Source organism: Dendrobates tinctorius, unplaced genomic scaffold (assembly GCF_039654945.1).
Source record: "Dendrobates tinctorius isolate UK_male_01 unplaced genomic scaffold, ASM3965494v1 ptg000155l, whole genome shotgun sequence".
NCBI classification, from domain to species: Eukaryota; Metazoa; Chordata; class Amphibia; order Anura; family Dendrobatidae; genus Dendrobates; species Dendrobates tinctorius.
In genome coordinates, this window is record NW_027361822.1 from 6,351,097 (window position 1) to 6,377,838 (window position 26,742).

Genomic DNA, 26,742 nt, shown 5'->3' on the forward strand with positions numbered 1-26,742 from the left:
AGGTCCTTTCCCTTTTTGATGGGACATAGTGACTATGTACAATATGATCTTTAATTGATTTTCCTTTCCAGTTGGTAACAGATGGTTTAGAAGAAATGAGGCTACAGATGTCTGGATCAGTTTTCAAAATTTGACAATACCTTCTAAAAATGTCCATGACTTGTGGGATTGATAATCATGGGTCCCTATTAATCGTGTGATCAAGTAAGTTTAGTTTTTTAGTTTAGGAGTCAGGAGAGATGGTCTATTAGAAGCTACATCATGTTTATTTGCTGAATCCACAATGCCCTCAGGATACCACCTATCCAGGAATCTTCTTTTAACCCCTTCCCGACCAATGACGCCTACGTTGGCGTCATGAAAACCTGTGCCATTATGACCAGTGATGCCAACGTAGGCGTCATGGTATAAATCACGTTCCCGCTGGTCGGGTGACCGGGGTCACTGAAAGGTCACCCGACCCGCAGATACAGGAGACTTTGTGCTTCACCCCGGGGGGGGTGGCTTTGCTCCCCCCCCGTGGCTACGATCGCTCTGATTGGCTGTTGAAAGTGAAACAGCCAATCAGAGCGATAGTAATATTTCATCAATGAAATTTGATGAAATATTACAATCCAGCCATGGCTGATGCTGAAATAGCATCAGGCATGCCTGGAGACACCGATCCGACCTCCCCCCACTGACTGACGGGGCTGATAGGCCCCCGCCACCGCTCCGTCATCATCTGCTCCCCCTTCCCTCCACCGCCTCCCGATCACCCCCTCTCCCCCCAGTACCCTGAGTCCCGATGTGGCTCCCGGTGTCCCGCCGTCCCGAATCATGGGCGCCACCATCTTCCAAAATGGCAGGCGCATGTGCAGTGCGCCCGTCGAATCTGCCAAGTGGCAGATTCCATTAATTCATTTTGATCACTGTGATAGGATCTCACAGTGATCAAAATGAAAAAATAATAGTAAATCATTCCCCTCCTTATCACCCCCATAGGTAGGGACAAATAATAAAATATTTTTATTTTTCTGTTAGGGTTAGGATTGGAATTAGGGTTAGGGTTAGAATTAGGGTTAGAATTAGGGTTAGGGTTGGAATTAGGGTTAGGGTTGGAATTAGGGTTATGGTTGGAATTCGTGTTAAGATTAGGGTTAGGGTTGGGATTAGGGTTAGGCTTGTGGTTAGGGTTGGGATTAGGGTTAGGGGTGTGTTGGGGTTAGGGTTGGGATTAGGGTTAGGGATGTGTTGGGATTAGGGTTGTGGTTAGGGGTGTGTTGGGGTTAGGGTTGGAGTTAGAATTGAGAGGTTTCCACTATTTAGGCATATCAGGGGTCTCCAAACGCGACATGGCGCCACCATTGATTCCAGCCAATTTTGCATTCAAAAAGTAAAACGGTGCTCCCTCCCTTCCAAGCCCCGACATGTGCACAAACAGTGGTTTACCCCACATATGGTGTATCAGCGTACTCAGGAAAAATTGCACAACAACTTTGGGGGTCTAATTTCTCCTGATACCCTTGGGAAAATGAAAAATTGGGGGCTAAAAATTATTTTTGTGGAAAAAAAAATGAATTTTTATTTTCACGGCTCTGCGTTATAAACTTCTGTGAAGCACTTTGGGGTTCAAAGTGCTCACCAGACATCTAGATAAGCTCCATGGGAGGTCTAGTTTCCAAAATGGGGTCACTTGTGGGGGGTTTCTACTGTTTATGCACATCAGGGGCTCTGAAAACGTAACAACGCCCGCAGACCATTCCATCAAAGTCTGCATTTCAAAACGTCACTACTTCCATTCCGAGCCCCGACGTGTGCCCAAACAGTGGTCCTCCCCCACATGTGGGTTAACACCGTACTCAGGACAAACTGGACAGCAACTTTTGGGGTCCAATTTATCCTGCTAACCTTGTGAAAATAAAAAATTGCGGGCTAAAAAATCATTTTTTGAGGAAAAAAAATGATTTTTTTATTTTCACGACTCTGCGTTCTAAACTTCTAAGAAGCACTTGGGGGTTCAAAGTGCTTACCACACATCTAGATAAGTTCCTTGGGGGGGTCTAGTTTTCAAAATGAGGCATTTGTGGGGGAGCTCCAAAGTTTAGGCACACAGGGGCTCTCCAAACACGACATGGTGTCCACTAACAATTGGAGCTAATTTTCCATTCAAAAAGTCAAATGGCGCTCCTTCCCTTCTGAGCCCTGATGTGCGCCCAAACAGTGGTTCCCCCAACGTACTCAGGACAAACTGGACAACAACTTTTGGGGTCCAGTTTCTCCTGTTACCCTTGGGAAAATAAAAAATAGCTGGCTAAAAAATGGGGTCACTTGTGGTGGAGGTCCAATGTTTAGGCACACAGGGGCTATCCAAACGCGACATGGCAGCCGCTAAATATTCCAGTATATTTTCCATACAAAAAGTCAAATGGCGCTCCTTCCCTTCTGAGCCATGCCATGCCCCCAAACAGTGGTTTATGACCACATATGAGTTATCGGTGTACTTAGGAGAAATTGCCCAACAAATTTTAGGATCCTTTTTACCCTGTTGCCCATGTGAAAATGAAAAAATTGATGCTAAAAGAAAATTTTTGTTGGAAAAATTAAAATGTCCTTTTTTTCCTTCAACGTTGCTTTAGTTCCTGTGATGCATCTGAAGAGTTAATAATCTTCTTGAATGTAGTTTTGAGTAGCTTGAGGGATGCAGTTTTTAGAATGGTGTCACTTTTGGGTATTTTCTGCCATATAGACCCCTCAAAGTGACTTCAAATGTGAGGTGGTCCCTAAAAAAAATGGTTTTGTAAATTTTGTTGTAAAAATGAGAAATCGCTGGTCAACTTTTAATCCTTATAACTTCCTAACAAAAAAAAATTGTTTCCAAAATTGTGCTGATATAAAGTAGAAAAGTAGACATGTGGGAAATGTTATTTAGTAACTATTTTGTGTCACATAACTCTGGTTTAACAGAATAAAAATTCAAAATTTGAAAATTGCGAAATTTTTGCCAAATATCCATTTTTTTCACAAACGCAAAAATTATCTGCCTATATTTACCACTAACATGAAGCCCAATATGTCACGAAAAAACATTCTCAGAATCGCTAGGATCCATTGAAGCGTTATAGAGTTATTACATCATAAAGGGACACTGGTCAGAATTGCTAAAAATGGCCTGGTCATTAAGGTCAAAATAGGCTTGTCATGAAGGGGTTAAGATCCCTCGATTGAGTCTTAATGTCAGCCAAAGAGGAACAATTTTTTCTTAGTGTAAGAAATTGCCCCTTTGGAATACATTCCTTTAATGGAGTAGGGTGGTAATTCTCCCATTTGAGCAAGCTGTTGATTGCAGTGGGTGTCCAAAATATGAAAGTCCTGAGAGAGCCATCCACCCCCCTAGATATAGAGACATCCAGGAAGGCAATTTAATCCCCACAACTTCATAAGTGATTGCCAGGCCTATATCATTGGTGTGATTCAAAGGATTCAAATGACATTCAATCACCTGCCCATTGGATGAGGATGTCATTAATATAGCGACCCCAAAAGATAATGCTGGGGCACCAGACGACATCCTTGTACCTGAAGACAAGAGTGTCTTTCCACCAGCCTAGGAGCCAAATTGTCATAGGTAGGAGTACAAGGACTTCCCACCGCCGTGCCCCTGAGCTGGTGTTAATACTTGCTGTTGAAGAGGTAAAAAGTGCGCTGCAAGACAAATTCAAGCAGCTCGAGAAAGAAATGTACTGTGAGTCCCTAGACATTCACAGCTGCAAGGCCAAATGCTACTGTATGCCAAATGCTACTGTAAAGTGTCTTAATGTTTATGGAGGCCAAGATGGTTCCTGAGTCAATAGAATTTCCCTTCAGTTTATTCAAGAGATCTGTCATATCTCTCAATAGGAAGGGAGGGCCGTCACAAAAGATATCAACAATCTGTCCAAGTACATAATTGAATTCTGAGAAAGGGCATTAACCCCCAAGACGATGTGTTGCCCCTTGAGAGGATTGATGCCCTTATGAATCTTTTGAAGTGCATGAAAGGTTGCTGTCACAGTAAACTTCGGGAGTAAAAAAATTCCAGTACCATAATAAGTAATCCACCCCCCTAGATATAGAGACATCCAGGAAGGCAATTTAATCCCCACAACTTCATAAGTGATTGCCAGGCCTATATCATTGGTGTGATTCAAAGGATTCAAATGACATTCAATCACCTGCCCATTGGATGAGGATGTCATTAATATAGCGACCCCAAAAGATAATGCTGGGGCACCAGACGACATCCTTGCTACCTCCAGTTAGACCCCGGACACGTGGCAGCGGTCCCAGTGGGACAAACTGGTAAACAGATATTACAGATATGGGGTAGCTGACCGGCGGACACTGGGGATATGAGGTGTAGCTGGCTCTGGCGAGGTTAGTCAGGTTCCGCGTAGTTAGGAGGAAGCTGGCTCCAGAAACTTTAGTGTTGTCCAGGGGTTCGAATGGTGGAGTGATGAAACAGGATGGAACTTGAAACAAACGGTACAGATGTCGTCTAGGATAGTCGAACAACAGGTCACTGATATTCTGCGGAAACAAACAGTGTAAGCAGAGTGCTAAACAGAATGCTATAACAGCGCAGGAAGAGCAGAGACAGAATCTGGATTAGCAAGAGTAGATACTTGTTGCTCCGGCACCCTCCCTATAGTGGAGGGGCCAGAAATAGTAATGAATCTGCTGCCATTGGTTAATTGATATTTTCAAAAAATGTGCGCTGTCTCTTTAAGAGGCCGGAGGTAAGCACGCGCGCGTCCTAAGCACTCTCCCTGGAGGCCTGTTGGCAGCTCTCCAGGAAGCAGAGGAGAGAGAGGCGGCAGCAGCAGGACGCCGAGGGACAGACACAGAATGAGCATCCTGACAAGGACCTCGCAGAGGTACAGAGACAGCCTCGGGAGCAGGAGCGGGTGAGGGACCAGAACTGGGACCAGCGCCAGAACCGGGTGTAACACAGAGGGTCCCATACTTCCACTTTTTTTTTTTTTTTTTTACAGTGGAGAACTCACGTGTTCAGGACTCTTACAGTAAAAAATCCATAGTCTCAGTAGATAATTACCCTTTTGTTATTATCAGAAACTTTCTTTCCTCTAAATATAGAGGATGGTCACTGTCACCATTGCAGTCCGAGTGTGCAAATGCAAGTGCTTCTCACTAAATTAGAATATCATCAAAAAGTTAATTTATTTCAGTTATTCAATACAAAAAATGAAACTCATATATTATATAGTCATGCCATTACAGAGTGATCTATTTCAAGTGTTTATTTCTGATACTGTTGATGATTATGGCTTACAGCCAATGACAACCCAAAAATCATTATTTCAGTAAATTAGAATACTTTATAACACCAGCTTGAAAAGTGATTTTAAAATCCGAAATGTTGGCCTATTGAAATGTATATTCAGTAAATGCCCTCAGTACTTGGTCGTGGCTACTTTTGCATCAATTACTGCATCAATGCAGTGTGGCATGGAGGCGATCAGCCTGCGGCACTGCTGAGGTGTAATGGAAGCCCAGGTTGCTTTCATAGCATCCTTCAGCTCGTCTGCATTATTGGGTCTGGTGTCTCATCTTCCTCTTGACAATACTTCATAGATTCTCTATGGTGTTATGGTCAGGTGAGTTTGCTGGCCAATGAAGCACAGTGATACTGTTGTTTTTAAACGAGGTATTGGTACTTTTGGTAGTGTGGACAGGTGCCAAGTCCTGCTGCAAAATCAAATTTTCATCTCCAAAAAGCTTGTTGGCAGAGGGAAGCATGAAGTGCTGTAAAATTTCCTGGTAGAAGGCTGCGCTGACTTTGGTCTTGATAAAACACAGTGGACCTACATCGGCAGATGACATGGCTCCCCAAATCATCACTTATTGTGGAAACTTCACACTAGACCTCAAGCAGCTTGGATTGTGTGCATTTCATCTGAAAACAACACCTTGGACCACTGAGCAACAGTCCAGTTCTTTTTCTTCTTGACCAAGGTCAGACGCTTTTGGCGTTGTCTATTGGTCATGAGTGGCTTGACACGGAACGCGACACTTATCCATTTCCTGGATACATCTGTGTGTGGTGGCTCTTGAAGCAATGACTCCAGCAGCAGTCCACTCCTTGTGAATCTCTCCCAAATTTTGAATGGCCTTTTCCTAACAATCTTTTCAATTCTGCAGTTATCCTGGTTGCTTGTGCACCTTTTTCTACCACACTTTTTCCTTCCACTCAACTTTCTATTAATATGCTCGAATACAGCACTCTGTGAACAGCCAGCTTCTTTAGAAATGACCTTTTGTGGCTTACCCTCCTTGTGGAGTATGTCAGTGACTGCCTTCTGGACATCTGTCAAGTCATCAGTCTTCCCCATGATTGTGGAGCCTACTGAAAAAGACTAAGGGACCTTTTTAAACTCTTAGGGAGCATTTGCAGTGTTTTGCTAGTTATTCTAATTTACTGAGATAATGACTTTTGTGTTTTCATTGGCTGTAAGCCATAATCATCAACATTAAGGCTATGTGCCCACGTTAGCATTTTTAAACGCTCAGAAAACCGGACTTCTTCCCAGAAACCGTGTGTTTTATTTCCGCGCGTTTTTGCGCGATTTTTGCACAAAAAACGTGTGTTTTTGATGCGTTTTTTTCCGCGCGGTTTCTGGGAACATTGGAAATAGCTAAAAACGCGGACATATGCGGAAAATAATGAGCATGCTGCGTTTTTAGCCGCTAAGCATTTTCTGAGCGGAAAAAAACGCATAAAAAAACGCAACGTGGGCACACAGCCTAACAGAAATAAACAATTGAAATAGATCACTCTGTTTGTAATGACTCTATATAATATATGGGTTTCACTTTTTGTATTGAAGAACTGAAATTAACTTTTTGATGATATTCTATTAGTGAGAAGCACTTTTATCATTGAAAAGATTTCGCGTTGCTCCCTTATTTTTTACTCTTCGCCACAACAGCACCCACTGGAGGTATCGGATCCACCCATTTGGAACAGGAAACCCTACAGGAAAGATAAAAGGGGCGGTCCGCCTTTCCTCCTCAGTTTTGGTTTCCTGTTCCAAATGGAGCAGGATCCTGCAGGATCTTACCTGGGCCATGCATCCGCCTGTGCGGTCTCCTCGGGAACGGCAGGGGCTGCGGTCTGGAAGCAGCGTCGGGGGAGATTCCGTTTGACGGCTCCCCCCTCGTCTGGTGGCATAGTGGTGATGACCGGGTCCGGGGAGGGCCGCCCGGTCTTACCAGGGAGCGGGTCGGGCCGGTCCGGCATCCGGGGGATCCCCCCCCCATCGGTGGGGATATAGCGTGGAGGTGAGGCCATGAGCGCGCGAGCCGCGCGTGTGAGTAGCGGTGGCGCGGGAGCCGGCCGGCGCCCAACGCTCCTATACCCCGGAAGTAATGGTTGAACTTCCGGGGTAGGATGGCGATGACGCGGCGCATGCGCCCTGTGACAGGGCGACTTCCGGGGGCACGACAAGAATAAAGATAAAACAGCGCTGCAGCGCTACATCGTTGGAACCATGTCGTCCCCCGCAGAGTCGCAGACCCCAGCAGGGGATTCAGCTGGGGGCAACTCCACCAGGGACCGCAGCGCCAGGACAGAGACTGCCCGCAGGAGCGAGACAGCAGAAACCCGATCCAGACCGTCTCAGCCATCCGACCCGGTATTAAGCTTCACTGGGTGAGTGTGCAAAGTATATACTCTACCTATTAAGCTAACCTCCTCCCTCCCCCCCCCCTCTTTACCTTTGACCTCTCACTTTAGTCAAAGAAAAAAGAAAAAAACAAACATAAAGAATGCGCATTATGTTCAGATCCTCTCCCTGACTCCTACCCCAAAAAACTCTGCAAACAATTCATGAAAGAGACCAGGCAGGGGTCGACGATATCTTCCAAAGATATCCGAGCCATAATTAGGGAGGAAATACAAGCCATCAACCGCGCCAGCACTCCCGCAGAGTCCAGTCATAAGAAACAGGTCATTGTTAGTTCAGAGTCAGAGGAAGAACAGGAGTTAAACTCAGGCTCCGCATCCACGTCCTCATCGTCATCCTCGGAGATGGAAGGACGCGCATGTTTTCCACTGGACAGCGTAGATAACCTTGTAAAAGCAGTTAGAAATACTATGGGGTGTGAAGAGGAAAGGGGAGCCCAAACCGCGCAGGACATTATGTTTGCGGGATTGGCAGAGAAAAAGAGGAGATCATTTCCGGTGATACCGGCAATTAAGGACCTCATCAAAAGAGAGTGGGAAAAACACGACCAGAGGGGTTTTCTCCCATCAGCTTCAAAACGGAAATACCCGTTCACTGATGAAGATCTATTAAAATGGACTAAAGTACCAAAGGTGGATGCCGTCATATCCTCCACTTCCAAACAGACCTCGATCCCGGTCGAGGACGCAGGATTGTTAGCAGACCCATTAGACCGAAAGGCTGAATCTTCGCTCAAAAGGTCCTGGGAATCCACCACCGGGGTATTCAAACCCGCAATAGCCAGCACATGTACTGCTAGATCAATGCTGGTATGGCTAGATCAATTAGACCAGCAGATTGAGCAAAGAGTGTCAAGGGAGAAACTGCGTGCAGCCATACCGTTGATAAGAGGTGTAGCTGCCTTTATGGCAGACGCTTCAGCGGACACCCTAAGACTGGCAGCGAGGTCGGCAGCCCTGGTGAATAACGCCAGACGCGCGCTGTGGATAAAGAGCTGGAAAGGGGATGCACAATCAAAATCCAAAATTAGTGCAACCCCATGCGAGGGTGAGTTCCTCTTTGGAAAAGCCTTAGACGAAATTCTCGCCAAGGCAAAAGAAAGGAAAAAGGCCTTCAGTGATTCTCCCATTCCGTTTTATAGGAAAACCTTTAAGACACGGCCATTCGGGAGAAGAAGACAATCGAACAGAACGAATAGATGGGCCACGAAAGACGAAAAGCAGAAGGGTACCATCTTCAGAGGGCCAACATATAGGAGAGCTAAAAATTAAGAGTTTAGACCCACCAGTTGGGGGTAGATTAAAATTTTTTTTTACCAAGTGGGAACAAATTACGTTAAACCCATGGATTTTGAACATAATCAAGGAAGGAATAAAGATTGAATTCCTTCGGATCCCCTATGAGTTCTTTGTTATAACTCGCCTTAATTCCTCACTTCAGCAAAAGGCTCTCGAAGACGAGATTCGAGTCCTACTAGCTAAAAAAGTTTTAGTTGACGTCCCTGAGGAACAACAGGGTAGAGGCTTTTACTCTCCCCTGTTTTTGGTGTCTAAACCAGACGGTACGTTTAGAACCATTATTAATTTAAAGAAGCTAAATTCATTTATAAAAAATTATAATTTCAAAATGGAATCAATTAGATCCACTATAAAGCTTCTTTTCCCAAATTGCGTAATGGCAGGGATTGATCTAAAAGATGCTTATTATCATCTCCCTATACACAACAGATTCCAGAAATACCTAAGAGTCGCAGTGGAAGTCGAGGGAAGGATTCGTCATTTCCAATACGCGGCAATGCCCTTCGGGCTTTCCACGGCACCAAGAATATTTACCAAGGTGATGGCAGGAGTGATGGCCTACCTTCGCCAAAAGGACACACTAATTGTGCCATATCTAGACGACTTCCTAATAATTGGGAATTCAGTCAAACAATGTACTGAACGCGTGACTGACGCAATCTCCTCTTTTCAGAGCCTTGGCTGGATCATCAATATCCAAAAGTCCAGACTCGATCCGCAATCTCTCCAGACATTTCTAGGATTTCAACTAGATTCCTTGACCCAGAGATGTCTACTACCTCAGGTAAAAATCACCCTCACAAAACAAAAAATACAAGCAGCTATAGATAAACCACGTGTATCCTTGAGAGGAGCAATGTCACTATTAGGATCACTAAATTCTTGCACCCCGGCAGTCCGGTGGGCCCAGTACCATGTCCGTACGCTACAACACCAGATCCTCCAAGAGGATAAGCGACATAGTGGTCATTTGCAGAGCAAAATAACCCTGTCACAAGAAGTCTTGACTTCCCTAGAGTGGTGGTTAGACGATGACCATTTATGTTCAGGAGTTCCATGGGTTATAGTTCCATCCTGTATCATAACCACCGATGCCAGTCCCCAGGGCTGGGGAGCCCACATGGAAAATGGGTTTCATCAGGGAAGGTGGAGTAAAGAGGAATGCGATTACTCATCTAATTTAAAAGAACTGACTGCAGTGTTCTATGCTCTATACAACTTCCTTCCGCAGCTCCAACAGAAGCATGTAAGGATCCTATCGGACAACACCACCACAGTGGCATATATAAACAGACAAGGAGGAACTCGATCAGAGACTCTGATGTCTTCAGCGGCAAGAATTTTAAACTTAGCAGAAAACTATTTTTTGTCCCTCTCGGCCCTTCATATCAGAGGCGAGAGCAATCAAAAGGCAGACTTCCTAAGCCGACACTCTACGACAAGGAGAGTGGTGCCTCAATCGGAAGGTCTTCAGGGACATAGTAGCCTCATGGGGACAACCCGAGGTGGACCTTTTCGCCACAAAGGAGAACAGGCAGATAAAAACATTTGCCTCCCTATCTCCGTCAGATCACCCAGACATACTGGACGCCTTTCTAGCTCCATGGAATTTCAACCTGGCGTATGCGTTCCCTCCATTGATCCTCCTACCTCAAGTAATTCGGAAGATCAGAGACGACAAAGCAAGAATAATCTTAATAGCACCGTTCTGGCCAAAAAGACAGTGGTTTTCGTGGCTGCAGATTATGTCAATAACAGATCCTTGGATCCTTCCGACTGCCAATCTACTCTCCCAAGGCCCCTTTTTCCACCCTCAAGTGCTCAGCTTGCACTTGACGGCGTGGAATTTGAGAGGCAGTTATTGAGGACAAGAGGATTCTCGGAGTCCTTAATTACTACACTACTGCAAAGTAGAAAACAGTCCACAACCCAAATTTACACTAGAATATGGAAAAAATTTCTTCAATTCCATACAGTACCTCATACAGCAGAAGTTCCGATAATCCCAATCTTGGAATTTCTGCAGAAGGGGAAAGACTTAGGCTTAGCAGTAAATACACTGAGAGTACAAATATCGGCATTAGGAGCACTATATGGCCATAATATAGCAGGCAACAAGTGGATAACTCGTTTCATTACAGCATGTGAACGAATAGCTCCAATCCACATACCCTCCGTCCCTACATGGGATCTAAATCTGGTCTTAGACGCCCTAACGGTAGACCCCTTTGAGCCGATCGACACAATACCCTTCAAATACTTAGCACTTAAAATGGCCCTCTTAGTATCACTGACCTCAGCTAGAAGAGTGGGTGATATCCAGGCCTTGTCAATAGATCCACCTTTTTTCCAAGAATACCAAGACAGATTGGTATTAAAACCAGACCCTGCCTACCTGCCAAAAGTGGCAACAAAATACCATAGATCTCAGGAGATACTCCTCCCAACCTTCTATAAAAATCCCTCTACTCCGGAAGAGCAGAAGTTCCATACTCTGGACGTCAAAAGAACTGTCCTAAAATGTATTGAGAGGTCCAACAGTTGGAGGCAGAGTAGGGCCCTATTTGTTTCATTTCAGGGCTGTAAGAAGGGGTATGGAGTCACGAAGAGCACCATTTCCCGGTGGATCAGAGAGGCCATTCGTTTAGCCTACTCCGCAAAAAACGAAGATCCTCCAGGGAACATCAGGGCGCATTCCACCAGGGCAATGGCAACCTCTTGGGCGGAAAAGGGAGATGTTCCGATTGAAATTATATGTAAGGCGGCAGTTTGGTCATCCCCTTCTACCTTCTATAACCACTACAGACTTGATCTTTCATCAACCTCTGACTTAAGCTTTGGCAGGACTATCCTTGGCACGGTGGTCCCACCCAGGTGATGGTCTCTGGAATCTCTCCAGTGGGTGCTGTCGTGGCGAAGAGTAAAAAGCCGGATTACTTACCGGTAATGCTCTTTTAATGAGTCCACGACAGCACCCGCTCACTTCCCCCCTAAGGATATCAATAGTTAAAGTATATTAACCAAATAATGGATAAGAAAGATGTTAAAATAAGAGAACATTGCCTAATCCTTGGCGGTCCTTCTGGTACTCTGAAACGTAAAACTGAGGAGGAAAGGCGGACCGCCCCTTTTATCTTTCCTGTAGGGTTTCCTGTTCCAAATGGGCGGATCCGATACCTCCAGTGGGTGCTGTCGTGGACTCATTAAAAGAGCATTACCGGTAAGTAATCCGGCTTATTTGCACATGGTAGTGAGATTGCCTCTATTTTTTCCAGGCTGAATGACCCCAAGTTTGATAACCTGTCCTATTTACCAAAAAGAAATGTTGACATAGTATGTCTGCACTAATGACTTGTATAGAGGCAGACTCAGACAGAGTCCTCCTCTTGTGAAAAAGGGTTCTTGCCAGTCCCCTAATTTTTACCAAGGTCCTGTGTTAGGAGCGAGCTGCAGATATAATAAATCAGTTCATTATTATCTTCCTACACACAGTGGGGAAATAAGTATTTAGTCAGCCACCAATTATGCAAGTTCTCCCACTTAAAGGGAATCTGTCACATATTTTTTCGACTAAGATGCGGCCACCGCCATCAGGGGCTTATCTACAGAATTCTGTAGGGGCGGTTTGGGTCCGGTCTTGGTCCAATGGGTGTCGCTGTCCGGTCCGGCGCCTCCCATCTTCTAACAATGACGTCCTCTTCTTTGCTTCCCGTTGCGTCTCTGGCGCACTGCTCTGCCCTGTTGATGGCAGGGCAGAGTCCTGCAGTATTTGGTCACCTAAAAACATTTCAAGATTTCTGGCTCAGACCTATAACTTCTTATTTAAGAGGCTCCTCTGTCCTCCACTCATTACCTGTAGTAATGGCACCTGTTTGAACTTATCAGTATAAAAGACACCTGTTCACAACCTCAAACAGTCACATTCCAACCTCCACTATGGTGAAGACTAAAGAGCTGTCGAAGGACACCAGAAGCAAAATTGTAGCCTTGCACCAGGCTAGGAAGACTGAATCTGCAATAGGCAAGCAGCTTGGTGTGATTAAATCAGACTTGGGAGCAATAATAAGAAAATGGAAGGCATACAAGACCACTGATAATCTCCCTTCATCTGGGGCTCCATGCAAGAATTCATCCTATGGGGTCAAAATGATCACAAGAACAGTGAGCAAAAATCCCAGAATCACACAGGGAGACCTAGTGAATGACCTGCATAGAGCTGGGTCACCATAACAAAGACTACCGCTACCATCCTTAACACACTACGCCACCAGGGACTCATCCTGCAGTGTCAGATGTGTCCCCTTGCTTAAATCAGTACATGTCCGGGCCCATCTGAAGTTTACTAGAGAGCATTTGGATTATCCAGAAGAGTATTGGGAGAATGTCATATGGTCTGATGAAACCAAAGTAGAACTGTTTGGTAGAAACAAAACTTGTCGTGTTTGGAGGAGACAGAATGCTGAGTTGCATCCAAAGAACACCATACCTACTGTGAAGCATGGGGGTGGCAACATCATGCTTGGAGGCTGTTTCTCTGCAAAGGGACCAGGACGACTGATCCGTGTACATGAAAGAATGAATGGGGCCATATATCGTGAGATTTTGAGTGCAAACCTCCTTCCATCAGCAAGGGCATTGAAGCTGAAACATAGATGGGTCTTTCAGCATGATAATGATTCTAGCACACCACCAGGGCAACGAAGGAGTGGCTTCGTAAGAAGCATATCAAGGTCCTAGAGTGGCCTAGCCAGTCTCCAGATCTCAACCCCATAGAAAATCTTTGGAGGGATTTGAAAGTCCATGTTCCCCAGCAACAGGCCCAAAACATCGCTGCTCTAGAGGAAATCTGCATGGAAGAATAGGCCCAAATACCAACAACAGTGTTTTGCCAACCTTGTGAAGACTTACAGAAAATGTTTGACCTCTGTCATTGCCAACAAAGGATATATAACAAAATCTTGAGATGAACTTTTGTTAATGACCAAATATTTTCCACCATAATTTGAAAAATAAATCTTGCTAAATCAGACAAGGTGATTTTCTTGATTTGTTTTCTCATTTTGACTCATATTTGTGGTTTACCGATGATGTCAATTACAGGCCTCTCTCATCTTTTTAAGTGGGAGAACTTGCACAATTGGTGGCTGACTAAATACTTTTTTTCCCCACTGTAGATGTATATTGCATAGCCAATATAAACACTATTTATTTAGGCCACTTTCATCAATTCCAGAGTCCATACTCCTTGTGTCGTTAAAATTGGCATCACAGGAGTGAAGAACCACACTTCTCTATCAGGTGATCTGATGATGAACCCAGTAATGCAGGGGTTGTTACCTGCCAGACTGCATATTTCCTTAGTTTGAATAGTGTCTAGCCCCTTACTTGAGGCCTAGAGATTTAAGGACTCAGAATAGATGTTAGTGAGCTCCCTTATGTTTATCTTTAGGCTTACACAAGATCGATCTTACTACAGATCATTCATTCATCAAGCTTTTATTTATTTTTTTAATCAGGATATACACTTAGGCTAGGTTCACATTTGTGGATGGAGGATCTGCAGCCGTCTGCGGACTTCCTCTGTGAAGCTCCGCCCATGGCCGCATCTCCGGTCAGCTCTGGCCGCATACTTCTGCATGCGGCCTGCGTAGCCTATCTTCAACATTGAGTACGCAGGCCATGCGGATGTATGGGGATGCTTCCGCATGCATTGTTTTGACGATGCAGCGCCCGCATAAAATTTCAACATGATGCGTTTGACGCGGGTCACCGCATCGTCAAAACGACGCATGCGAAGGCATCCACATACATCCGCACGACCTGGGTACCCAATGTTAAAGATAGGGTACGCAGGCCGCATGCAGAAGTATGCGGCCGTAGGTGGAGCTGACCAGGGGAGGTGCGGCCGTGGGCGGAGCATCACTGAGAAAGTCCGCAGAAGGCCGCAGATCCTCCATCTGCAAATGTGAAGCCAGCCTTATTCTATTCTCTTTAATTGACATACAGTGGGTACGGAAAGTATTCAGATTCCGTTAAATTTTTCACGCTTTGTTTCATTGCAGCATTTGGTAAATTCAAAAAGTTTTTTTCTCATTAATGTACACTCTGCACCCCATCTTGACTGAAAAAAAAAACGGAAATGTAGAATTTTTGGCAAATTTTTTAGAAAAAAACCTGAAATATCACATGGTCATAAGTATTCAGACCCTTTGCTCAGTATTGAGTAGAAGCACCCTTTTGAGCTAGTACAGCCATGAGTCTTCTTGGGAATGATGCCAAAAGTTTTTCACACCTGGATTTGGGGATCCTCTGCCATTCTTCCTTGCAGATACTCTCCAGTTCTGTCATGTTGGATGGTGAACCAATTGGGTTTAGGTCAGGGTCCTGGCTGGGCCAGTCAAAAATGGTCTGAGTTGTTCTGACGGCATTCCTTTGTTATTTTAGATGTGTGCTTAGGGTCGTTGTCTTGTTGAAAGGCTAACCTTCGGCCAAGTCTGAGGGTCAGAGCACTCTGGAAGAGGTTTTCATCCACGATATCTCTGTACTTGGCCACATTCATGTTTCCTTCAATGGCAACCAGTCGTCCTGTCCCTACACCTGAAAAATGCCCCATAGCATGATGCTGCCATCACCATGTTTTCCTGTTGGGATTAAAATGGGTAGGTGAGGAAATTGAAGTGGATCCAGCTCAAATGGGCAGGTGATGAGCAGTGCCTGGTTTTCTCCACACATACCACTTAGAATTATCACCAAAAAGTTTTATCTTTGTCTCATCAGACCAGAGAATCTTATTTCTCATAGTCTGGGAGTCCTTCATGTGTTTTTTTAGCAAACTCTATGCGGGCTTTCATATGTCTTGCACTGAGGAGAGCTTCCATTGGGCCACTCTGCCATAAATGCCTGACAGGTGGAGGGCTGCAGTCATAGTTGACATTGTGGAACATTCTCCCATCTCCTTACTGCATCTGTCAAGCTCAACCACAGTGATCTTGTGGTTCTTCTTTACCTCTCTCACCAAGGCTCTTCTCCCACGATTGCTTAGTTTGGCTGGACGGCCAGGTCTAGGAATACTTCTGGTGGTCCCAAACTTCTTCCATTTAAGGATTATGGAGGCCACTGTACTCTTAGGAACCTTGAGTACAGCAGAAATTCTTTTGTAACCTTGGCCTGATCTGTGCCTTGCCACAATTCTGTCTCTGAGCTCCTTGGCGAGTTCCTTTGAGCTCATGATTCTCATTTGGTCTGACCTGCACTGTGATCTCTGAGGTCCTGTATAGACAGGTGTGTGCCTTTACAAATCAAGTCCTATCAGTTTAATTAAACACAGATGGACTCCAATGAAGGAGTAGAACCATCTCAGGGAGGATCCGAAGGAAATGGACAGAATGTGACTTAAATATGAGTGTATGAGCAAAGGATCTGAATACTTATGACCATCTGATATTTCAGTTTTTCTTTTTTAATAAATTTGCACAAATTTCTACATTTCTGTTTTTTTCAGTCAAGATGGGGTGCAGAGTATACGTTAATGAGAGAAAAAAAATTAACTTTTTTGAATTTACCAAATGGCTGCAATGAAACAGAGTGAAAAATTTAAAGGGGTTTGAATACTTTCCATACCCACTGTATGTATATTGCTCCCCCCATCTTTCTAATAACACTGTCCATATGTTTTGAACAGAGTATCTTCACTATAATACCTTGTGATAGATAATCGAGCAGCGGTTTCTTACTTTAACCCTGTGCACACTGCAATCTGTCTGATTGATCTAGGTCATTGTAAGAACGAAATGTCTTCTTAATTTTATTGTGTGCAGGCAATCCAAAAATAATCTGCTTGCAACGTTTACCTGAGTGCCAAGTTTTCTACAAGATTTATATGGGATAGGATCCTACTTGGGCACCATCCACAGGAGTGCCGTAATTACCAATTTTAAGTGGAAAATGAGGTATAATGCACTGCAGGTCAGATGTACGCCAAGGTTAATATCAGTAGTATGAGTTCTATTGTGGCAAACATTAACCAAGTCAATTGAAAATGTTATTTTGTTACAAACTGTATATACTTTTTTTTTAAAAATATAAATAATTGAAAGTTTATTCTATTACATGTTATTGAAATTTAATAAAATTGGTTTTAATTTTTACAGATGACTATACCATGTGTTCAGAGAAATATCTGTTGGTTTCAAATATTAAAGCAAATGATCATGGTATCACAACAGATACATATGAAGATCCTGCATTTATCTCAGATATAGCTCCAGCCCTACACAGCAAAAGTTTATCATCTGATTGTTTTCAGCAGCTCATCTATTCATCACAGACTGTTAAACAGAACAAAAATAACAGAAAAAATGGTGAACATCAAAGAGTTTGCAAAAAAAAGAAGTTGCATGCATGTTTAGAATGTGGAAAATGTTTTACAAAGAAATCAACTATTGTAACACATGAAAGAAGTCACACAGGGGAGAAACCATTTTCATGTTTGGATTGTGGGAAATGTTTTATAGATAAATCCAAACTTGTACAGCATCACAGAATTCACACAGGTGAAAAGCCGTATTCATGTTCAGTATGTGGGAAATGTTTTACAAGGAAATCAACTCTTGTAATACATGAGAGAAGTCACACAGGGGAAAAGCCATTTTCATGTTCAGAATGTGGGAAATGTTTTATAGAGAAATCTAAACTTGTTAAACATCATAGAATTCACACAGGGGAGAAGCCGTTTTCATGTACAGAATGTGGGAAATGTTTTACAGAGAAATCAAAACTTGTTAAACATCAGATAATTCACACAGGGGAGAAGCCATTTTCATGTTCAGAATGTGGGAAACGTTGTTTTCTGAAATCTGATCTTACTAAACATAAGAGAATTCACACAGTGGAGAAACCATTTTCATGTTCAGAATGTGGGAAATGTTATACAGATGAATTAACTCTTGTTAAGCATCAACGATTTCACACAGGGGAGGAGTTATTTTCATGTTTAGAATGCGGTAAAGGTTTTACAGATAAATCCAAACTTGTTCAACATCAAAGAATTCACACAGGAGAAAAGCCATTCTCATGCTCAGAATGTGCAAAATGTTTTACAGAGAAGTCAAAACTTATTATACATCAGAGAATTCACACAGGGGAGAAGCCATTTTCATGTTCAGAATGTGGGAGACGTTGTTCTACAAAATCTGATCTTGCTAAACATCAGAGAATTCACACAGGGGAGAAGCCATTTTCATGTTTAGAATGTGGGAAATGTTATGCAGATAAATCAAATCTTGTTAGACATCAACGATTTCATTCAGGGAAGCAACTATTTTCATGTTCAGAATGTGGTAAATGTTTTAATCAGAAAACGGGTCTTATTACACACCAGAGAATTCACACAGGTGAAAAGCCATTTTCATGTTCTGTATGTGGGAAGTGTTTTACAAGAAAATCAACTCTTGTATCACATGAGAGAAGTCACACAGGAGAGAAGCCATTTTCATGTTCAGAATGTGGGAAATGTTTTATTGATAAATCAAATCTTGTTAAACATAAGAGAATTCACACACGAGAGAAGCGATTTTCATGTGCAGAAACTGGAAAATGTTTTAATCAGAAAATAATTCTTGTTACAGATCTGAGAATTGAAGAAATGTGATTTACATGTTCAGAGTTTATGAAATGTTGTTTAAAGACCTTGATTATGCTAAATACTTCACAACAAGTTTCAGGGAATTTCTTGTCCCGAGAAAATGTTATTGTATCTTATAGATTTTGATATGCTGATCACGAATATGTGCTCCAAAAGTCTGTATCACGTAAGGTTTTTAAGAAACAACAGTTTATAGTCTACATCCTGATGTCCGAGACACTACCTATATGTGCATCGATGTCAGTAGCAAAAGCAATTGTTCAAAAGTGTTTTAGAGACGACTTTCGTTTATAATCCGTGTCAGATGCTTCTCGAATAAGATTCCAGCAATAGACAGCCAGCATTGACGTACTCCACTTTCCCTGGTACCTTTTCTCCATCAGCACAATGTCTTGGTGAAATCTTTCACCGTGTTCATGGCTAATGGCACCAAGATTGGCTGAAAAAAAAAGTCCAAGTGAGAATGTAGAAAATGCATTTTTAGTGACATATTGCATTTCATCAAATGATATGCTGTGAGCATGTTGTCCACGAGTTGTTCAAAGTTCGGTGCCCTGCTGTTGCCAAGGAAGTTGAAGGTCACATCATTAAAGGCTCTACTTGCCACTGGTTCAGTGTCAGGGCCTGTGGGCGTCAGCAAACCGCCGAGCAGGGTGACTTACCCACACTATGGGAGAGCGCGGGGTCCAATTCAGTAGTGACGGTTCGAGCAGACAGGACCTGCGGCACTGAAAATAGTAAGGAGTCCCAGGACCTAGATCATGTGACTGCAGGGGGTGGGGCTTAGCGTCATACTGCTACAGATGATTTAATGAACCTACTGCAGGGAAACTAGAAGAGGAGAGGAAAACGCAGGTCAGACAAGCGACGGTTCATACACGGAGAGGGCTGTGCGGTACCAGAGGGACGAGCAAAGAATAGTCAAGTCACAGGCAGAGGGTCATACACAGAGAGGTAGAGCAGTAAAGAGGGACAGGCAGAACTCGTAACAGGGACAGAACCGGGTCAAAACCAAACAAGCAAGCAAGATATCAGGCACAAGGCACACGTACGCACGAGGTCAACTAACTCAGCCCAGGGCAGGAGTATAACTGACACCGGACCTAGGTCAAGTGAGCATTAAATAGCCGCCCTCTGCCGGAGAGAGGCAGAAACAATTAACCCCTGTCTGACCAGGACGGGCCAAAGACAAAGCCCAACCTGGATTATGACAGTACCCTCAATGGGGGGCCACTGGACCCACGGGTCTCTCAGGACACTTGGCGTGAAAGGCCCGGACCAACCGATCCGCATGAACCGACCGAGAAGGAACCCACGACCGGTCTTCAGGACCGTAGCCTTTCCAATGTACAAGATATTTAAGGGCATGATGGACCAACGAAGAGTCAACAATTCGTTCCACCTCGTACGCAGACTGCCCGTCTACCAAAACTGGTGGTGGGGAAGACGATGATCCCTCCCCACAGGACCTCACAGGTTTCAAAAGGGCCCTATGGAAAACATTGGGGATCCGTAGAGATGGCGGGAGACGCAACTGAAAAGTCACCGGATAACCGCTTCGGTAATTTCATAGGGACCAATAAACTTAGGTCCAAGCTTCGCAGAGGGGACCTTGAGCCTTATATTCTTGGTAGATAACCATACCTTATCCCCAATCTGGAACACCGGCCCCGCGGACCGTTTTTTGTCGGCAAAAAACGTATATCCTGGGCCTTCGTAATATTACTCTGGACCTCCCGCTATACCTCCCCCAACCGCTGGATAGTCTTATCCGCCCCAGGACACCCAGAGTCCAAACGGGAAAACTCTCCGAAATGAGGATGAAACCCATAGTTGCAGAAAAAGGGAGATGTTCCCGTAGACTGGTTAATGCGGTTGTTAAACGCAAACTCGGCCAAAGGTAATGCAGTACACCAATCATCCTGTCGGGCTGAGGTCAAGCAACGCAGAATTTGCTCCAGACACTGATTGGTCTGCTCGGTCTGCCCATTAGTCTCTGGATGGTAAGCGGATGAAAAGGACAGACCAATACCCAGCCTCTTACAAAATGCCCTCCAAAATCTGGAAACAAATTGTACTCCTCTATTAGACACCACATTCAAGGGTACCCCATGCAACCGCACCACATGCTCAACAAACAATCTGGACAACGTTTCCGCATTAGGTAAAGCTGCCAAAGGTACAAAGTGTGCCTGCTTACTAAACCTGTCCACCACAACTCAAACGACAGTATTACCCTTGGAGGGGGGAAGGTTGGTGATGAAATCCATGGACAAATGAGTCCACGGTCTCTCAGGAATTGGCAGTGGTACCAATTCCCCGGCCGGCCGGTTATAGGGGGTTTTCGCACGGGCACAAACATCACACGCAGACACATATTCCCCAACATCAGAGGCTAAAGAAGACCACCAGAATATTCTAGCAATGGCCTTCCGGGTAGCCGAGATCCCTGGACGTCCACCCAGAACTGAGTCATGGAACTCCTGGAGGACCTTGAGACGAAACTGAGCTGGTACGAAAAGTTTATCCTCCGGCTTAGCCGGAGGTGCAAGAGACTGGGCTTCCCGAATCTCCCATTCCAACATGTTAGAAATACCTGCCACCACCACCCGGGCTGAAGAATAGAGGATGGAGGTTCGGGGAGGGAAGCAGGATCTAGACTGCGTGACAAGGCATCAGCCCTGACATTTTTGGATCCTGGCTGAAAAGTGATAGAGAAGTGGAATCGGGAAAAAAAAGTGACCATCTAGCCTGTCTAGGAGTCAACCTTTTAGCTGACTCAATGTAAGCTAGGTTCTTGTGGTCTGTAATTACGGTTATAGGATGGACAGCCCCCTCCAAAAAATGCCTCCATTCTTCAAAGGCCAACTTCACGGCCAGAAGTTCTCGATTCCCAACATCATAGTTTCTCTCCGCAGGGGAGAATTTCTTCGAGAAAAAGACGCAAGGTCTCAAATTAGTCAAAGTGGCAGGTCCCTGGGACAATACCGCCCCCACCCCCACCTCTGAGGCATCCACCTCAACAATAAATGGTTCAGACGGGTCCGGTTGAATAAGAACCGGAGCAGACATTAAACATTTTTTTAAAAACTGAAACGCCGCTATCGCTGCGGCTGACCAATTCTTGATATTGGCCCCCTTTTGAGTCATGTCTGTGAGGGGTTTAACCACCTGTGAGAACCCCCTTATAAATTTGCGATAATAATTGGCGAATCCTAGGAAACGCTGCAGAGCTTTTAAATCACAAGGTTGGACCCAATCGACAATGGCCTGCACCTTATTAGGATCCATGCGATACCCCTCAGCAGACACAATGAACCCCAGAAAAGACAGTTCCTGTACAAAAAATAAACATTTCTCTAGTTTAGCAAAGAGACAGTTCTCCCGAAGTCTTTGGAGGACTGCTCGAATATGACCAATGTGAGCCTGTTTATCAGGAGAGTAGATCAGTATGTCATCTAAATACACCACCATAAAACATCCAATAAAATCAGAGAACACGTGATTTATGAAATTTTGGAAGACCGCTGGAGCATTGGTCAGACCGAAAGGCATGACCAAATTTTCAAACAACCCTTCAGTAGTGAGAAAAGCAGTTTTCCACTCATTTCCTTCCCGGACGCGGATAAGGTTATACGCTCCCCGTAGATCTAATTTCGAAAACCACTTAGCTCCGGACAACTGGTTGTACAAATCAGGAATAAGTGGGAGGGGATAAGTATTTCTCACAGTTATCTTATTTAACTCTCGAAAATCGAGGCATGGGCGTAAACCACCGTCTTTTTTCTTTACGAAAAAGAACCCCGCTGCCACGGTAGAGACAGAAGGATGAATGTGTCCCTTACAGAGACTCTCGGAAATGTATTCCTTTATAGCAGCCCATTCGGGACCTGAAAGGTTATACAAGCGGGCCTTGGGCAATTTAGCACCTGGAACCAGGTCAATGGCACAGTCAAATGGGCGGTGTGGTGGTAAAACCTCAGCCTCTTTTTCGGAGAAAACGTCGTATAGTCTATTAGGTACTCCGGAATACCTTCCAGACCCATGGACGACACAGACACAGTAGCAAGACATTTTTCAGAACAATAGGGACCCCATTTAACAATGTCCCGAGATTCCCAATTAATCACTGAATTATGTAATTGTAACCAGGGGAACCCCAACACTAGTCCCGCAGGCAGGTTGTCCATAACAAAGCATGAAATATGCTCCTGATGCAAGGAACTCGACTTTAAGGAGAAACTCCTCTGTAAGAAATATGACGTCATTCTTAGCTAGTGGTGTTTTGTCAATGGCAACAACATGGATAGGAGTCTCCAGCCTAACTGTCCCTAACTTACACCTGGACACCAAGTCAGAGTCAATAAAGTTCAACGACTATCCGCAATCCACGAAAGCAAAAGTGGGTGTGGAGACACTCCCACAACAAAGTTCCACTTGCAGCATCATTTTTGAAAATGGAGAAAAAGGTACCTGAGAGCCTGGGTGACCTCCACAACAATCACCTGGGCTCAGTCGCTTGCTGGTCAGTGGACAGGAGGGCCAATCCTTTCTCCAATGTCCGGAATCACCACATTGAAAACAGCATTTTCCCAAGCGCCGTTGTCTCTTTTCTTTCTCCTTGACGTCGATGGTTCCCATCTCCATGGTTTCCAATGTAGGCCTGGCTCCCCTTCCTTGGGGAAATAACGGGGTTTCAATCTGCATCACTCCCCTGGCCCTGCAATCCATTCGGACGGCTTGTGTCATAGCATCCTCCAGGGAATCAGGCGGAGGGTGGAGAGCCAAGGCATCCTTCAGACGTTCAGACAGGCCTCTACGGAACAAACCCCGGCAGGTGGCATCATTCCAGCAGACCTCAGCAGCCCAGTGTCTGAACTCTGAGCAAAACCACTTGGCTAAGTGCTTCCGCTGGCACACACTCTTCACCCTGTTTTCAGCCATACGCATCCGATCACGCTCATCATAAATATGCCCCAGGGCCTCAAAAAATGCATCCACAGTCATACGCTCAGGGGCAGTGGTCGGAAGGGAGAAAGCCCAAGCCTGGGGAGCTCCCCTTAACAGAGACATAATGACCCCCACTCTCTGACATTCATCCCCAGAAGAGTGTGGTCTCAATGAAAAAAAAAAAGCTTACAGCCCTCCTTGAACACTTTGAATTCCCTTTTATCTCCAGAAAATGTATCTGGTAACTCAACCGGAGACTCAGGGGAAATTAATGTAACATCCCGAGCCCCCAAAGATAAAACCCCATGCACAGTGTCAGCGATCAACTGCTGAGACTGAGCCAGGGTGAGTTGTTCCCCCAGGAGTCTCTGAGACATCTGAGTCAGGTGCTTTACCTGCTCAGAAAGAGCGTGCATAGGATTCTTCACACACACAGGAGAAAGGGAGCAGAGAAAAAAAATGGTAATGGTCAGTTATAATGTCAGGACCCTGTCGGCATCGGCAAACTGCCACACTGAGCAGGTTGACTTACCCACACTATGGGAGAGCGCAGGGTCCAATACAGTAGTGACGGTTCAAGCAGACAGGACCTGCGGCACTGAAAATAGTAAGGAGTCCCAGGACCTAGATCATGTGACTGCAGGGGGCGGGGCTTAGCGTCCTGCTGCAGATGATATAATGAATCTACTGCAGGGAAACTAGAAGAGGAGAGGAAAACGCAGGTCAGACAAGCGAGGGTTCGTACACGGAGAGGGCTGTACGGTACCAGAGGGACGAGCAAAGAATAGTCGTCACAGGCAGAAGGTCATACACAGAGAGGTAGCGCAGTACAAGAGGGACAGGCAGAACTCATAACAGGGACAGAACCGGGTCAAAACCAAGCAAGCAAGATATCCGGCACAAGGCACACGCACGCACGAGGTCAACTAACTCAGCCGAGGGCAGGCGTATAACTGACACCGGACCTAGGTCAAGTGAGCATTAAATAGCCGCCCTCTGCCAGAGAGAGACAGAAACAACCCCTGTCTGACCAGGATGGGCCAAAGACAAAGCCCATCCTGGATCATGACATTCAGCACCTTGCAAAAGACCATCAAAGCTACTGTCATTCATTCTATCTCTGATCTGTGGGCCAATAAAAATATCTTCTTTAATCTTTGTATCACTTATTCTTGGAAATTTCTGTCGCAAGTAAGAAAAGGCTTCTGATTCTTTGTTCATTGCTTTGACAAAATTCTTCATAAGCCCAAGTTTAATATGCAAAGGAGGGAGAAATATCTTTGCTGGATCAACAAGAGGATTATGTTTAACATTCTTCTGTCCAGCAACCAGGTTTTTGCGGAGTGGCCAGTCCTTTCTGAAATAGTGCATTTCTCATGCACGACTGTCACACTCCCAAATAAAACAACAATACTTGGTATATCCAAGTTGCAATCCAAGAAGAAGTGCAACAACTTTTAGATCACCACATATGTTCCAGTTATAATTTCTACTAATGTGGGTCAACAGTAACTCCATATTCTCATGCATTTCTTTCATGTGTACAGCATGTCCAATAGGTATAGAAGGATAGATATTACCGTTGTTTAGTAAAACAGCTGTTGTGAAGACTTTTGACCTGGCTTCTGAGTTTGGGCTCCCTCTGGTGGTTGCTGCTGGTAATGGAGCTGGTCTGACTGACAGAAGTCAATCACCTGAGCAGGATGATTGGAGGTCAAGTGTTACAGACTGGAGTGATTTAAGTGAGCAACCTTCCCTCAGCTCTTGCCGGTGATTTGGTTTTCTTCCTGAGCTTTTTGGAAGTCTGCTTGCCTCCTGCTTCATCCTGCATTTTTCAGATAAGTTATTTGTCTGCTTGAATCTTTTTGCATTTGATCAATTTTTTTGCTGGGACCTGTGCTGGACTCTTTCATTTGCCACAGCTTATGTGAGTCTTTGCAGTATTTCTAGTCCCCTGTTATATCTTTTGTTTGCGTTCAGTTACACCAGAGTTCTGATTTAGTGGGGGAGAGGTCGTGTGGCCTCAGTATTTTTGCATATCAGACGTGTTGGAGTTTTTCTTAGGGTTTTTTGCGTGATTGCAGAGAGTATCCTTTCCTGTCCTGTTCTATCTAGACAGTTTGGACCCCATCATTTGCTTACTCTATTTTCTGGGCATACCAAACCAATTATATGTACAAAGGAATATAACATCGTTTAGTGAACATGTATTCCCATAAAAAAAATTTTATTTGAATAATACAATTAAAAAACACCTATTCCCGTGAGCAATTGATACAAAAAATTGCCAATTTTCCACCATATGATATATACTGCTAAATTTCTATTTGTTGGATTTTTTTAATGTCCTTATAATATTTACATTTTGTAAGGTATGCTTATAGCAGCGTATGGTGATTTTGGCCCATTGTTCTTTTAATAGGCAAAAAATTGTTTTTGACAATGTTTCTTTTTTCCCTTCCTTCATTTCTTATCTATTGAACATTGTTTTCCCACCTTTGTAATTAGGGTGAGATAGGGGAGACAGGGTCAGTCAACATTGAGTGGGGCGCCAAACAATCGTATCTATTAGGGTGCCAACCTCCACGGTAAGGAAGGGTATAGATAGTTTATTGTAGCCTTTTATAGGGCTTTTTTGTCCTCAATTTTTTGTTTTTTTTTGTATCAATTGTTCACGGGAATAGGTGTTTTTTAATTGCCTTACTCTATTTTCTGCCTGTGTTTGTGCCTCATCTTGTCTCACCACAATATATGTTCGGGGGCTATCTATTCCTTTGGGGTTCTACTCCGGGGCAGTTTAGCATCCCCCTTTCTCTCTTTAGGCTTAGTTAATTCTTTTGCTGTGCCGAGGCGTCTAGGGCATCGTAGGTATGTCCCACGGTTAATTCTAGTTGTGTTGTCAGTTTAGGGGTCTGCAATCCGCTAAGTTACCAACCTCTATGGTTATCTGGTTGCCTTGCCTATTCCCCTGTTATCCTCCTTGGTTACCTAATCATAACTAACAGCCTTCAGACTTAAAACTGACGAGTCAATGAACAATTGCCATTCCTTCGGGTCATGTTCGCATCCAAGAGCACCAAACAACTCCAAGACGTCCTTGCAAAAGGTTAAACTGTCGACATGGTTG

The 26,742-nt window shown here is 44.4% G+C and overlaps 1 protein-coding gene across 13 annotated transcripts in view; it reads left to right on the forward strand.

The window, feature by feature from the left end:
- Positions 1-26,742, forward strand: part of LOC141050961 (uncharacterized) — a 292,974-nt gene that overhangs the window by 106,386 nt on the left and 159,846 nt on the right. Inside the window, exon 11 of one of the 13 annotated variants that reach the window (XM_073547698.1) lies at positions 17,173-18,906. The exons of the other annotated variants lie outside the window; for them this stretch is intronic. Within the exon in view, the coding sequence (XP_073403799.1) occupies positions 17,173-18,671 (1,499 nt within the window). The 3' untranslated portion in view covers positions 18,672-18,906. Of the gene's footprint in view, positions 1-17,172; positions 18,907-26,742 lie in introns of those variants that run through there. 13 annotated transcript variants of the gene reach the window in all.